Source organism: Gastrolobium bilobum, unplaced genomic scaffold (genome assembly GCF_033153095.1).
Source record: "Gastrolobium bilobum isolate Gb01-03AN ecotype WA unplaced genomic scaffold, APGP_CSIRO_Gbil_v1 utg966, whole genome shotgun sequence".
In the NCBI taxonomy this organism is placed as follows: domain Eukaryota; kingdom Viridiplantae; phylum Streptophyta; class Magnoliopsida; order Fabales; family Fabaceae; genus Gastrolobium; species Gastrolobium bilobum.
Window position 1 is genome coordinate 828,771 of NW_026899514.1, and position 13,198 is coordinate 841,968.

The 13,198-nt window shown below is 31.7% G+C and overlaps 1 protein-coding gene across 1 annotated transcript; it reads right to left on the reverse strand.

The window, feature by feature from the left end:
• Positions 1-2,123: 2,123 nt before the first annotated feature.
• Positions 2,124-5,087, reverse strand: LOC133290865 (plasmodesmata-located protein 6). The gene is made up of 3 exons (XM_061489006.1): positions 4,036-5,087; positions 2,722-2,847; positions 2,124-2,627 (listed from the first exon to the last, which is right to left on the reverse strand). Exons 1-3 carry the CDS (start codon positions 4,769-4,771, stop codon positions 2,617-2,619), a joined length of 873 nt encoding a protein of 290 aa, XP_061344990.1. The 5' UTR covers positions 4,772-5,087; the 3' UTR covers positions 2,124-2,616.
• Positions 5,088-13,198: the final 8,111 nt, after the last annotated feature.

A 13,198-nucleotide genomic window follows, 5' to 3' on the forward strand; every position in this document is an offset into this window, starting at 1 on the left:
TTTGAAAAACTCTATAGATGTCTATAACACCTCATTTTCCACGGTGGAAAACACCACATTACATCTCAGATCATCCATTGAGGGACCTAGTTACTTTCATATCTATTTGCTCCTCCTTGACCACTAAACAATAATCTTCTTTAAAATATTTATAGCTTAATTTCTTAGTTTTTAGTACAACTTCATCTTTATGGCTATTTATATTTAGCTGTTGTTATGGACTTGACCTTGGTTCCTTCAATCAAGAAAATGACTTCCGCTTTTTTCGTTGGTTTTTAAAAAAGGACTTTAACATGCCAATATTTTTATATTGATTTTCAACTCAACGTATTTATTAAAACAAACCTTAGATTAAGTTCTTATTGTAGTTGGTCACCTACGTGTAAATCTCTGGGCACAAAGATATCACCCACCCTATATATTAAGTTTTAGGGTAAACTGTTTGTCATTTTAAATGACACAACTTACATCCTTTCAAAGAGGTGGGACCCACATCTTTATTTTTTTCTGTCCACTCTCTCCTTCTTTATCTATCTCTTTCTCTCAATTAAAATGACACAACTTTACATCTTTTAAAATGATACACATTTTTTCCTGAGTTTTAATATTTTTTTAGAACGAGAATGCAGCCGCAATTTCCGCAAACGCAGGTTTTTTAAAATACCTTCAACACAGGTGGTTTATGAGTATGCTTAGATTAACTTATTCTATTATCCAAAAAAAAAAAAAAGATTAAGCAGTAATGTTCTGATTCAATCAGTAATCTCTGACCACCAACGGGAATGTTCTAATTCAATCAGTAATCTTGAGTTTGTTTCATGCTGTTAATAATATAATTCTACTTTTCATCCACCTGTTCATTTTTTAATGTCCCTGCGTACAATTGTCTTTACTTTTATTTGCCTCTTAAAACCTCTTTATTATTCAATGTCATCATACCTGCTTAATACTTATGAATTTGTTGATGCAGGAAAGGAATATACAATGAATTATGAACACGACGGGGATTATGATTGTCAGGTATGGTATCGTATGTCCTATGTTCTGTTTGAGGAAAGAGAGACAAACAGGGTTTCATAATCAAGGTTAGTAAAAGGATAAGTAAAGTAATGTTAAGTGGTGCCAAGGTTTATATAGATTGGGACAAAAGCAAGAGTTCCTATATTAAAAGCAAACCCAAAAAGCAATTGATGATGGAGGATAAAGATAAGGATGGAAAGAGAGAAGATTCTGGAGGCATTTAGTGAACATTGTTTACTTACAAAGACTATGGTCTGATAATTATTGGTACTTTTTACCAAATATCTAATTGATACTTTCTATTTAATTACTTGACACATTGGCGCTTCCCTTCTCATAAAATAATAGAGTGATGATGATACTTCCTTAATCATTGCAAGATTATAATTTTGCATCCTTAATATTCAATGTTTCTTTTTTCTCATTAGAAAAACCTCTGTCATTAAAGTTTAACAGTATACTGCTTGGTCAAACATCAGTTGGTATTTTTTTGCATCTTCTGAATAGCAAATAAAGGCCACCCAATATTAGCTTCCGTAATGTAGATTGGCATTTAAGTAGCAATTAGCCAAACTAGTCACAATAATAATAATAAAAAAAGAGCCTATAAAGAGCAGACTATTGATGTCTATTGAAATACCCAGATGATTGCATGGCTATGAATTTCAAGCAAATGTAAGAAAACCAAATTGCAGACTGCACCAACTCATTAAGCTGACAAGTTTGTGACCGCTTTCTTTATAACTGCATCATCTCTGATTTTTGTGTCGAATGTTAAACACATATTTGCAAAGGATCTGTCAAACTTAATGTTTAAGATTAATAGTACTGGCTTTCATATTGATATTAACAATGACATCAAGGTCTGTCCCATAGATTTTAGATCTAGAACAGGGTTCAAGGCGTTAGGTAAAAATTTTTACATCCTGAGATGGATCTTGGGCTGAGATCATTAGAGAATAAGATGTAGAAATAGAATTCATAAATTAACACCTGCATGAGCACGTCTGTTATAATTTATAATGGCCCAAACAGTGTAAAGTAATACAAGCGATTGACCAATAACCAGATCATAAGTCACAAATGATAACAAAATTGGGACACTGATTTGACAGAAATTTTATCAAGTTTGTCTTCATCTAACTTTTTGGATGGAAAGTAAAGTTCTTCATCTTGTTCTAATATAAAAGTAAGCAAAAACTCTATACCCACCAAAGGCTATAACATAACATACTGAACTTTTCACTGAAATGTTCACTATTTGTACACATTAGTGGACACTAGACAAGTAAATAAGTGGTCACAGAGAGTGGAATCTTTGAGCCTTTTCTCCTTATTGCAACTAATTCTGTAACTTGTTTCAAGGAACTACTTTTTCCATACACATCTTTCTATCTATACCTTAACTGGTATTTTTTTATAAAGGGAACTATGCAGGAAGCTTACAAAGATAAGAATAAGACGGATTGAATACAAAAAGGGAAAGTTTAAACTGAGGGACTAAAAGAGTGCCAAAAGAGCCACCGAAAGACAAGTAGTATACCATAGAAAAGCATGGACAAAAGTTCAATACCAGTGCTATGCACATATTATTCTTTATTTACCACCTGCATATTTTAGAAAAGAGAAGCATTATAACAATGATAAATTAAATATTTAAGGAGATTGCATACATATATATATGTACCACATAAACCATACCTTTATGCTTTTCGCACACCTTGGACAAGAAGGAAAGGAAAACGACGATTAGAGCAACCCCAGCAATGAGTCCAATTAGAATGGCGAGTGTCTTCTCAATCTCATCATCATTGTGATTGTTATCAGCTACATTGCTCAAAATAAATAAGAAAATCAGACAACATCTCATGGGAAATGTGAATGTTTAAAATTAGTGTCGCAGTAATAGATAGTAGATACAATGAAATTCAGTTCTGTTATGGTATTTTTTTATACCCTGCATTTTCAAATGTGCGTGATTGCAATTATATGCAATGTTTTGAGAATTTATGTTAGCAGATCAAAGGTTTTATTTATACAATTTATTATAATAATTTAAATTTTAAAAGAAAAATTATTTAAATTTATTGAAGATACAGTATTATCTTAAACAGTACATCTATGAATCATTGTATTATGCGTAAGATGATCTTTTATTCTGTTAATGTTTTTCAGGGATCAGGGAAGATGGGGATATCATTTCATCAATCGTGATTGTTCTTTCCATACATAGGATTCCACATTAAATCAAAGCGGCGCATTCATTGTCAAACAGATGTTATTGGAATGTTTGTATATTTATTAATTCTAGCACAAAGCCAGTCCAAAGTACTTTTGATCAAGCAAAATTTTGCAAATCTCCTTTTTCCCCTTTTTATTCCACTTACCATTTATTCCCCCTCGTTTGCTGAGCAAAAAGAATAACTTTTAATAAAGAATACAAAAGGGCAGTGGAAGCAGAATTGAAAATTCAGATGCAAACCTTCTAGAAAGAATAACATGATAATCAACAAATTTTGACTACATAATTAGCTTATGTAAATCAAATATCAAAGTTAACCATCATTGACACGTATAGTTTCAACAGAGGGATAATTATCCATTTCCAAGGCTCCACATATCTACAACAGTCATTTGAGCAAGCCATGGCATACATAAGCTATATGTGGTGGAAATTTCCCATTGGTACATAAAAAAATACCAAACAATCAAACACTCATGGAGACACACAACACACAATTACAAAACCCAGAAAATAATTACCCAACAACAAAAAAGGAAAAAAAAAAAGTTGCCAGAGCAATTCTAATTTTCCACACCCACTCACATGGGGAGTAAGTAACAACTTGTAAGCAAAATTCAAAGCTATATTAAGCAAAGTCAATTCTCCCTAACTAATTATCCAACACAAATTAAAAAAAAAAAAATGATTAGTAACTCACACAAGCAAAGGCCACAGCCAAAAGGTATAATAAGCCATAAACCACCACCGAACAAGGTGGGGGATCCGCTTACCGTTACTTCCGCGCGAGTAGCTCCCACCTTCCGAGTAGCGCGCGTAGCACTTGGCCAAGTACATCTCTCCCCAGGTGGAGGCCCCACAGTCCGTTTTCAACCGTTGGATGGCATCGGAAAGGCAATCCTGGCACTCGCTGGGACTCAAATCTCCCGTGCACTGCGCCACACCTTGCATATTCCCAGAGCCACTCGACCTGAACGTTTTGTAAGTCCCATCCGACGCCTGCAAATACGCCACCACAGCATCCCTTCGGGTCAACGCATCTGTGGTCAACCCAATCGACGGCCCACATTTCTTCACCACCACCGTCTTGTCCTCCACCCCAAGGAACGTGATATTATCGTACTTCACGAAGCAGCCGTCGAGCTGCAACGCGCCGCCGCACGAGCCGAAGCAGAGTGTGCCGAGTTGACTCACCGCACGCGCCACGCAGCGAGAACACTGGTCGTTGCTGAGGTCCCCACGGCACTGGAAGAGGCCGTAGACGGTGTCCGACGCGGCGGTGCCCTGATTGGTGAAGTTATTATAGTTTGTGAACGTGGCTGAGTTGACCAAGGAGGTGAGGATCGAGTTCACGCCGTTCTCGTAAGAGGAACCAGGCGTGAACTTCAGCTGGGAGCAACCGCCGAAGATGAAAGAGTCAGTGGAGGAGGTTGAAGGGGTTGTTATGGCTGAGAGTGTGAGAAGGAAGAGAAGAAGGAGAAGCATGTTGTTTATGTTTGTGCTTGACATGTGGTGTGAACGAATATGAGTGAGTGAGGCTGAGGAAATACTAAGAATGTTTTTGTTTTATGGATATGAGGGTGTTGTGGAATCTGATGATAGGTTCTTTCTTGTTGTGTGTGAGTTTGGGAGAGTACTGTGGTAATGGTGATGGGTTGCTTTGAGGAGAATTTACGTAAGGAAGTGAGGAAGTTGATGAAAGAAGAAGAGTATGTATGATTGTGGAAACAAAAAAGCAGAATGGAGTGCTAAATGGTTAAAGTAACTAACTAATCAAAGGTACCTTACCTACAATTATTTTCACACTTTTTGGCCTTTAAATTAAGGGAACTTGGGTTGAGTTAATACACTTAATGGGAACGTGTATAAGTGTATTGGTGGTATTGTACTGAGTTAGTTAAGGTTGAAGTCAAAAAATGGTTAAGGGGCAGGTGATTGTTGACTCAAAAGCCATTGAAAGGCCAAAAGGGGATATGGGTTTTTACCTACTACTACTAGTCTAGTACTATTATTTGGATGGAAGGTCACTTAGAAGGTTGCTAGCAACAATTTTTTTTTTTTTTAGTTAAGACAATCTTTATTGTTTGAGCTGGTTATGAAACTAATCTAGAGCGCATTCCAAATTAAAAATAAAGATATTTAAACTCTTTTCAAATATGACATTTTTCTTTTCATTTGCTGAGTCCCTTTCTTATTAACTGAACTACTAGCAACAATTTAAAAGAGTAGAAGAAACGTTAATCTGGTATTTCAGTTTTACACTTGCAATTTACCTTTTGAACGATTAATCTGTATAGAAATTAACGTGGTTTAGGGCATGTTTGGTGCATAGTGTATGATAAGGCTTGATAGTATAAGATCTGATTGTATAAGACTTGATTAAATTTTAATACTATCCTGCGTTTGGTATGGTATTGTATAAGATAATATTATCTAATATTTAAAAATTATTATATCAAAAAAATTATTTTAATATGTTAATATTAAAATGATATATTAGTTCTTAGGAATTGTACTTGTAAACAACATTAATACATCAACCCCTTATCAGGCCTTATCCCTCCCCCTTAGGCCGGATTAAGTTATATATCGTTTTGATGTATTAAGAGATCCTGCTGTATAAGCTTATACTATACGATGGTCACACCAAATAACTGAAAATATCATAACGTATAGTATAAGCTTATACTACCAGACCTTATACGTCACACCAAACATACCCTTAGTACGAACCTTTCATGCATAAGTTATTATAAATGTACCATTACCGATAATAATTAAATAGAGAATTTCTTTTTGAAAAAAATGAATAAATAACTGACATAATGTATACTTTTTATTTTACTTTTTGTTTTATAAATTGTTTATGAAAATGTATTCCGATCATTCGATATTTTTATTTTTATAAATTATTTTATGAAAAAAAATAAAGACACATAATTAATCATTTTTTCCCAAAATAAAATATACCACTAGATGGATGCTGTCCTATAGTGAAGTTGTAATCTAAGTGTCCATCGCAATCAGCTATACAGACCACAGTTATTTTCTGAAATTCCTGGTCCTTCGATCTTCATGAGTTTGTATTAAAGATTTATGAAGCACCGGCACTTTAAAAATTCTGTTGTATCGTGTCCGACATTTACTGACACTCATCGATATTTCGATACTTCCCGACACTCCAATACTCGCTGTAAAGACTCAAAAAAATTTCAAAAGTTACGTTGCATTGCATTTTGAGTTTCAACTATTAGATTTCTTAAATTACGATTACGATTTTATTGAGTTTAATATAAACTTTTGGGATATCTTATGTTTCTTTGAAAAATTGATGGGTATTACAAATTTAGTTTTATTTTTTTGTTAAATTATTAAATACTAAATATAATATACACTGCATAAATTAAAAATATTATATAATATCAAAATGTGTCCTAACGTATCAAAATTTAACATATTTTAAAATTAACATGTCAGAATATCGTGTCGTGTCGTATCCCGTATCATGTGTCTTGTGTCAGTATCGGTGCAACATAATTGAGGACACTATTCTTTCTTGGAGGTTTCATTGGGCGGTTGATAGAAACAGTTTGTTTGAATATGACTTACCTTGCTATGGAGCATCGGCGGACCTACATGGGGGGTTAAGGTGGGCTCTCACCCCCTCTAAAATATGAAAATATGTTCTACTATATGATATGTAATATGGTCTGTAAAAACAAAATTTTGAAAGTACTTTTAAAAAGTGAAAGACAAGCATGCTATTTATAAAAAAAGTGTTCCACTCGTTCATTGCACCGAATTTAGATATGTTCTCTAAATCTGATTCTAAAAAAAAAAAAAAAATAGTTACAATTTTCAAAAAAAATTTACAAAACAAGCCTTATCAAATAATATTTTTTTTTTATGTTCTAAAACCAAAAAATTATTTTTATAAACAGTTTTCTAACATGCCATTTAGTTTGGCAAATTCGTTTGGGCATTTACGCCCTTAAACTGTACGCTGTCCATATCTTTTCATTCTTATTCTGAACCAGAATATATCTCATGAGATTTCTGGTTTTTAATTGCCACATGTACTTGTATTTATCAATTGCCAAGAATATATTTGGTACTATCATCTTACTGAATAATGGGTATAACTCCTATTCAAAATAAAATACAGATTATGTATTCTCAAAAATATATAGATATTGTTTTTTATTTTTGCTTTTCATTTAGGAAATATGTCAGTATAGACATTGTGTTTTTATTGAGGGGATATAAATAAATACTACAATAGTATATTAGAAATTTCGACCAATTGCCTATCGAGAAGTCATAGTTTTTTTTTTCCGGTGAAAAGTCGTAGTTTTATTAACTTCTTTGCAAGTAGTATGCTGTTTATGGGAATAGGGAAATTTAAATTCAGATAGACTTTAAAAAATATAAATTAAAAAAACAATTAAAATTACGGTATGATGTTTGTCATTTTAAATGACATAAGTTATGTCATTTTAGGAGAAAAATAGACACAGAAATAATGAAAGAGAGAAAGTGAGTGGTTTTTTTAATTTAAAATTCAAATTTTATGTGTCTTTATCTCTTGTAAAATGACATAACTTTCTGTCATTTAAAATTACAAACACTTTTCCCTTAAAATTATGAAAAATATATGTACAATTAATTTAATAGAATTTAAAAATATACATCAAAAGGGGGGAACCAAGTTTATGCGAAAAGTATTCGTAATTGCTATTGACCTATTGTGTTGGTTTGTTTCAACTAATCAAGTTCCTCTTTGTGGTAGCTCATTTTTCAAGTTTAACGAAGTTGCGGTTTAGTTCGCAGAATGCGCAACCACTTGATTGTGCTTGCTTTTTTATGTTGCATTAAATTTACATAGTTTACCGTTACACCCAATCTTCTGAAAACTCTCTTACACCAAAAAAATGCTTATTTGTAAGCTTCAAAAGGACGTAGATTTTAATTGTGTATTTCCTTGGCAAAACAAAAATGTATCGGCTTAAATTATCAAGATGAATATTATATTAATAATTTTTTTTGGTATAACCTGAAGAGTATGACCCGAAAGCGAAGAATAATCCCTCCTTTAAGATAAGAGGCATGTCCTATGACTTTTGAAGATTTTTCAAGAATTTATTTAAGACAGTTTAAACTTAATTCTGACCCAAGTAAACCTTAGAAACTCAGTTGTCAAATGAGCTACCTTTGAGATTTTTTGAATATTCGAAAAGTATATAATATGTTTCTCAAACTCGAGATAACTAAATACATTGTGAATATAGAATGACACCAAAACAATTAATATGAAACTAACATTTCCCGTCGCATTTGCTAGCTGGCAACTCTAATTCCCTGTCACAAGGCCCACAACGACACCCCGTGACCTATTAAAAGTGCCTCGCGCCTGTTTATGAAGAAAATTATTTGAGTTAGATTGAGATGTCTGCTATTCAATTCATACTCCACTCCCATTTTCAAAGAGCTGTTAGACTGTGTTGGTTCATCTCTATGCCGTTAGATTCCTTAATTTCAATTATACATGAATTTCTTTCAAATCTTAATTATGATAAATGTTTCATTTGTTACTTTCGATTTCAGCAATTTTTTTTAATGTCTTGATTCATTTTCATTACTCAATGCTTTTGGTAAATCTTGATTATAGGAACTTTGACTGATATATTTGTTAGGTTTAAATTTTATTGAATATTTTTGTTTACAAAATTTAAAGAACTGAACTAAAATAGCTATATTTTTTCTTTACATGAAAGTTTAGGTGATATTAGATGTCATTATTCCACTAGAAGTAGAGCATACCTCTAATATTTTTCAAATTTTTTGAAAAGGATTACAGATCGCCCACTAATAAAGTTTTCATTTCGGTCAATAAAATTCGAACTCACACCTTTGTGGAGTATGAAGGGATATGGGACATAACAACAGAGGATAAATGCATTTAATTTTATAATTTACCGAAATAGACAAAAAGATAGAAGAATTTAATTATTTTTTATTAAGAGATATTCAATGTGCCTTTTTTAAATTAAAGACGAAACTAAAATCATATCTATCGATCACTGCATTCTTTTGTATAATAAAAATGAGTTAAAAAGTTGATAACTTGTTTTACAATTGATGCAGAAGGCAGGTCAATTGGTTGGCGTTTACTAATAAAGAGTTTTCAACAGAAATTGAATAAAAAGTATCTAATTATGTCGACGCAAATGATATTGTTAATTGAGTTAATCTTAGTTGGTAAAAAGCATACCATTATTGATATGAAAGAAATAAATATGAAATTTGCTAGATACATAAGGTATTGCACAGAAAAAACATAAAACTTAAGCGTGACAAATTCTTACCAAAAGGCACTACTATACAAGGTTGAATAGTATTGGACAAAGACATTTCTCTTCCCATCCTAATATACACTAGAGTGAGAAGCTTCGTAGCTCTAACTATTTGCAATAAAGCCTCAATAGTCAATTCAAGCCAAACTTCGTAAGCAAAGCAAACGAAGTTGATTGATAAGGATTAAACTAGCAAGAAACTCCCAAAGAATGACTACAATTGACTACGAATAATCATAAATTTCAATTACCTTGCGGAAAGACGAAACCATTAATTATAAGTTCCAACTTTTTGTTGATCAAGCATGTGATATTTTTTTAAATATTATGTGGAGCATTGACTGACTTAAGTCGTTCCAACAAATACAATTAAAAAAAAAAAAAGACTAAGGATTTTTTTTTTTCTTTGTGCAATTTTACTGAACAATGTGAGGATGAAGTTGAGATAAACTACAGTTTCAATATATAAACCAATAAGAACTTTATATTTAACTTAAGATTTAGATTTATATACGAGTTTTCTGTTTAATTATTGACATTATAATTTGATTTAGGAGGTTGCTAACTAAATAAATACATAATAAAGAATTTGCAAATGAAAGGCAACATGGCCCCCCTGATCTCTCCGACTCTGTTTAAGAAAAAGTTTCATAGAGAAGAAAATTCTTCCACATTTCAATAGCATAAAAAGAAGTGACGCGAAGAGCACCCAAACAACTTCAATTATTTGTCTTCTTTTAAGTTGTCTGGCTATTAGAAAATTTATTTTTCCCCACATAAGAACAATCAATTGAGTGATTAACTAATGACCTAGCGTTATTTTATATATATTGTTATATACGTAGAACCCCTCATATATACATACAACATTTGAAAGTAGTATTTTTATTTTTTATTTTCTAGTTATGGGTGTTTCAATTTAATTATAGAAGTATTACATTAATTTCCCAATAATCAAATTAAAAGCCCTATAATATAATTTTTCATTAAAGTTTAACTCAGTCTTCATTTTTTCTTTGGTTAAACTTTGACTCAAGTCAACCATCAAAGATTCAAAGGGCGAGCAACCTCACGACGGTCTTCATGAATCGTAGGGCCAAGCAATTTACTATATATATCATCATCAGAAGTACTAGTTTGAAATCTCATCACCTTAGTCAATATAATAAATTAATCTACAAACTTATATAGTTCAAATTAACAGTTATATGATAATTAACTATTACTACTCCTGTATATGGCTTAGGAGTTTCATATGAATCCATTAAATTATTAGAAAATTATCTCCTAACACTGAGATCATTCTTCATTTTTTTTTCCATACACATAGAGAGAGAGAGAGAGATATCCATTTTTAGACTTTGGCATACAATAAGAGCTTCTGGTTGAATACTAATCTCAATTAAAAAAATAATTTTGTTTATATTTAGTCAATATAAGAGCTTCTCGTTGAATAAGATGAAGTGGATTGATGCCTACGTATCAAGCAAACTCCCATAATTGACTAAGCAGAAAACAAAATTCCTTCAAACCCGTCCATATGGACAAGTCGTTTTATGAAAAAAAAAATGACACTTAAATTACATCTCTCTCTTTTATTTTTTTATTTTTTATTTTTCACATGGTCAAAACAAAAAGGGAAAAAAAAAAAATCATATTTTTGTTTCCATGATTGAGTACTAATGTCTAATATCACAAACATGTAACATTCAACGTATTATTTAAGTTTCTTTCTCTCTCACACACACACATGGTTGGTGGGTGCAGTTACCTATTGAGGAGGAGTAAGCATTAGGTGTTCCCATCAAAGGAAAAGAAAAGCGAAAGGCCATTGCAAGAGGGAAGGAAGGAAGGTCACCTCACATGATTCAATAATGAAGGCACTCTTTCATTGTCTCCGATATAATTTTTTGTTTACACTATTCTGTTTACATGGGAAGTAATGAGGATTTTTGTCTTTGCCTTTTGATGTGCCACCACAAGAACACAACACTACAACTCTACATTAAGCTTTCAGCCTCAACTTCCGACCAAAAAGCCAACCTCATTTTGCCAATGCAGATAAGGTTTTCAATGAGTTATAGCATCGCATCGATGACTTTACCTTTAAATAAATGACACCAAACCCATTACCGAATTTGGCGGTTGATTGAGTTTGTGTCGAACTATCCTAGTCTAGGTGGCCAACCTCGTTTGTTATGATTATAGCTATATTATACAAATAAACCACAGGAATGGGAAACATAAGATAAATAATTGAAAACCCCATACTGCTTATTGCTAGCTACATAACTTCTGGATATAGCGTATCCACATCCACGTGAAAGTGGCATTTGTATAATTGTATCTTTAGTCTTAATTATTTAATGCAAATTCTAATCAATTTAGCGCTGCAGGCATAACAAAGTTTTGCATAGATGGAATTTTAAGTATGCTATTGATACGGATCAAGAATCCTTCATTATGCAATGAAAAATACTAATGCATTTTTACACATAGGTTGCTTTTAATGCATATTGAGATATAGTACAAAAAGGACAATATAAGTGTTTGAATCACATAACAATTTTTTATATTATTAATTACTTGATAATCAATGCACAAAATAAGAATGAGATATGTATTATAATACCATTTGTATTCTGCATTGTTGAATACGGAATAAAGAAGATATACCAGTTTCTCCAAACAAACAAAAAACATGATATACTAGTCATTCGTCTTTTTCGCTTTTTGTGATGGACAGGATTTTGTATCCTAACTTAGTGAATAATAAAATTTCAAACATTTATATTATTTCTTGAATTACTTAATGTTTATACATTTTAACAATCAAATAAAATATAACATTTTTTAATAATATTTCTTATTTTTTTTAAAATCAAACCCTTGATCTCAATCGACAATAAATACGTAGTTTTGAAAAAAATTAGAACTTAACTAAAACCACAATACGCATTAATGGTATGTTTATTTCTGCTCTTTATTAAAGGAAAAAAAAAACTATTTTTTAATTAAAAATTTCATAATGATCAAATGATTTTGATATTTTCAAGAGAATTAAGTAATAACCTCAGAGAATTATTTTGATAATTTCTCATGAGTTAAATAATAACTTACAAAAATACTCTATAAAAATTGTTTCTTAAAAGTATCTTTTTTTATAATTCCATCTAAGCAAACCCTAAATGTCGGTTATCGCTTAAACCTGGCCAATAGCAAAAAGTACGCCATTTTTAGGGTATTATCCTCTTACGATATTGATGAAGTTGGGGTCAGAGTTCGAGCTACTGTGATTAATAATTAACTATAAAACGAAAAAGATAAAAAAAAAAAAAAATAATAATAATAAGTAGAAAAACAAAACTGATCACTGAGAATAAAATTGAATTTGTAAATAAATGCCTTCCTACCTCAAAAAGACTTTTTTTTTTAATCTAAAATAAATATATCGTTTAATTTTTTTCCGGATATGTCTAAGTCTAGAATATCAGATTCTTTCAACAAGACTATCCCAAATAGTCATACTACAAGGTGCACGAATGGATGGGCATTTTTCGGATTTTCTTTTCTTCTGCAAATT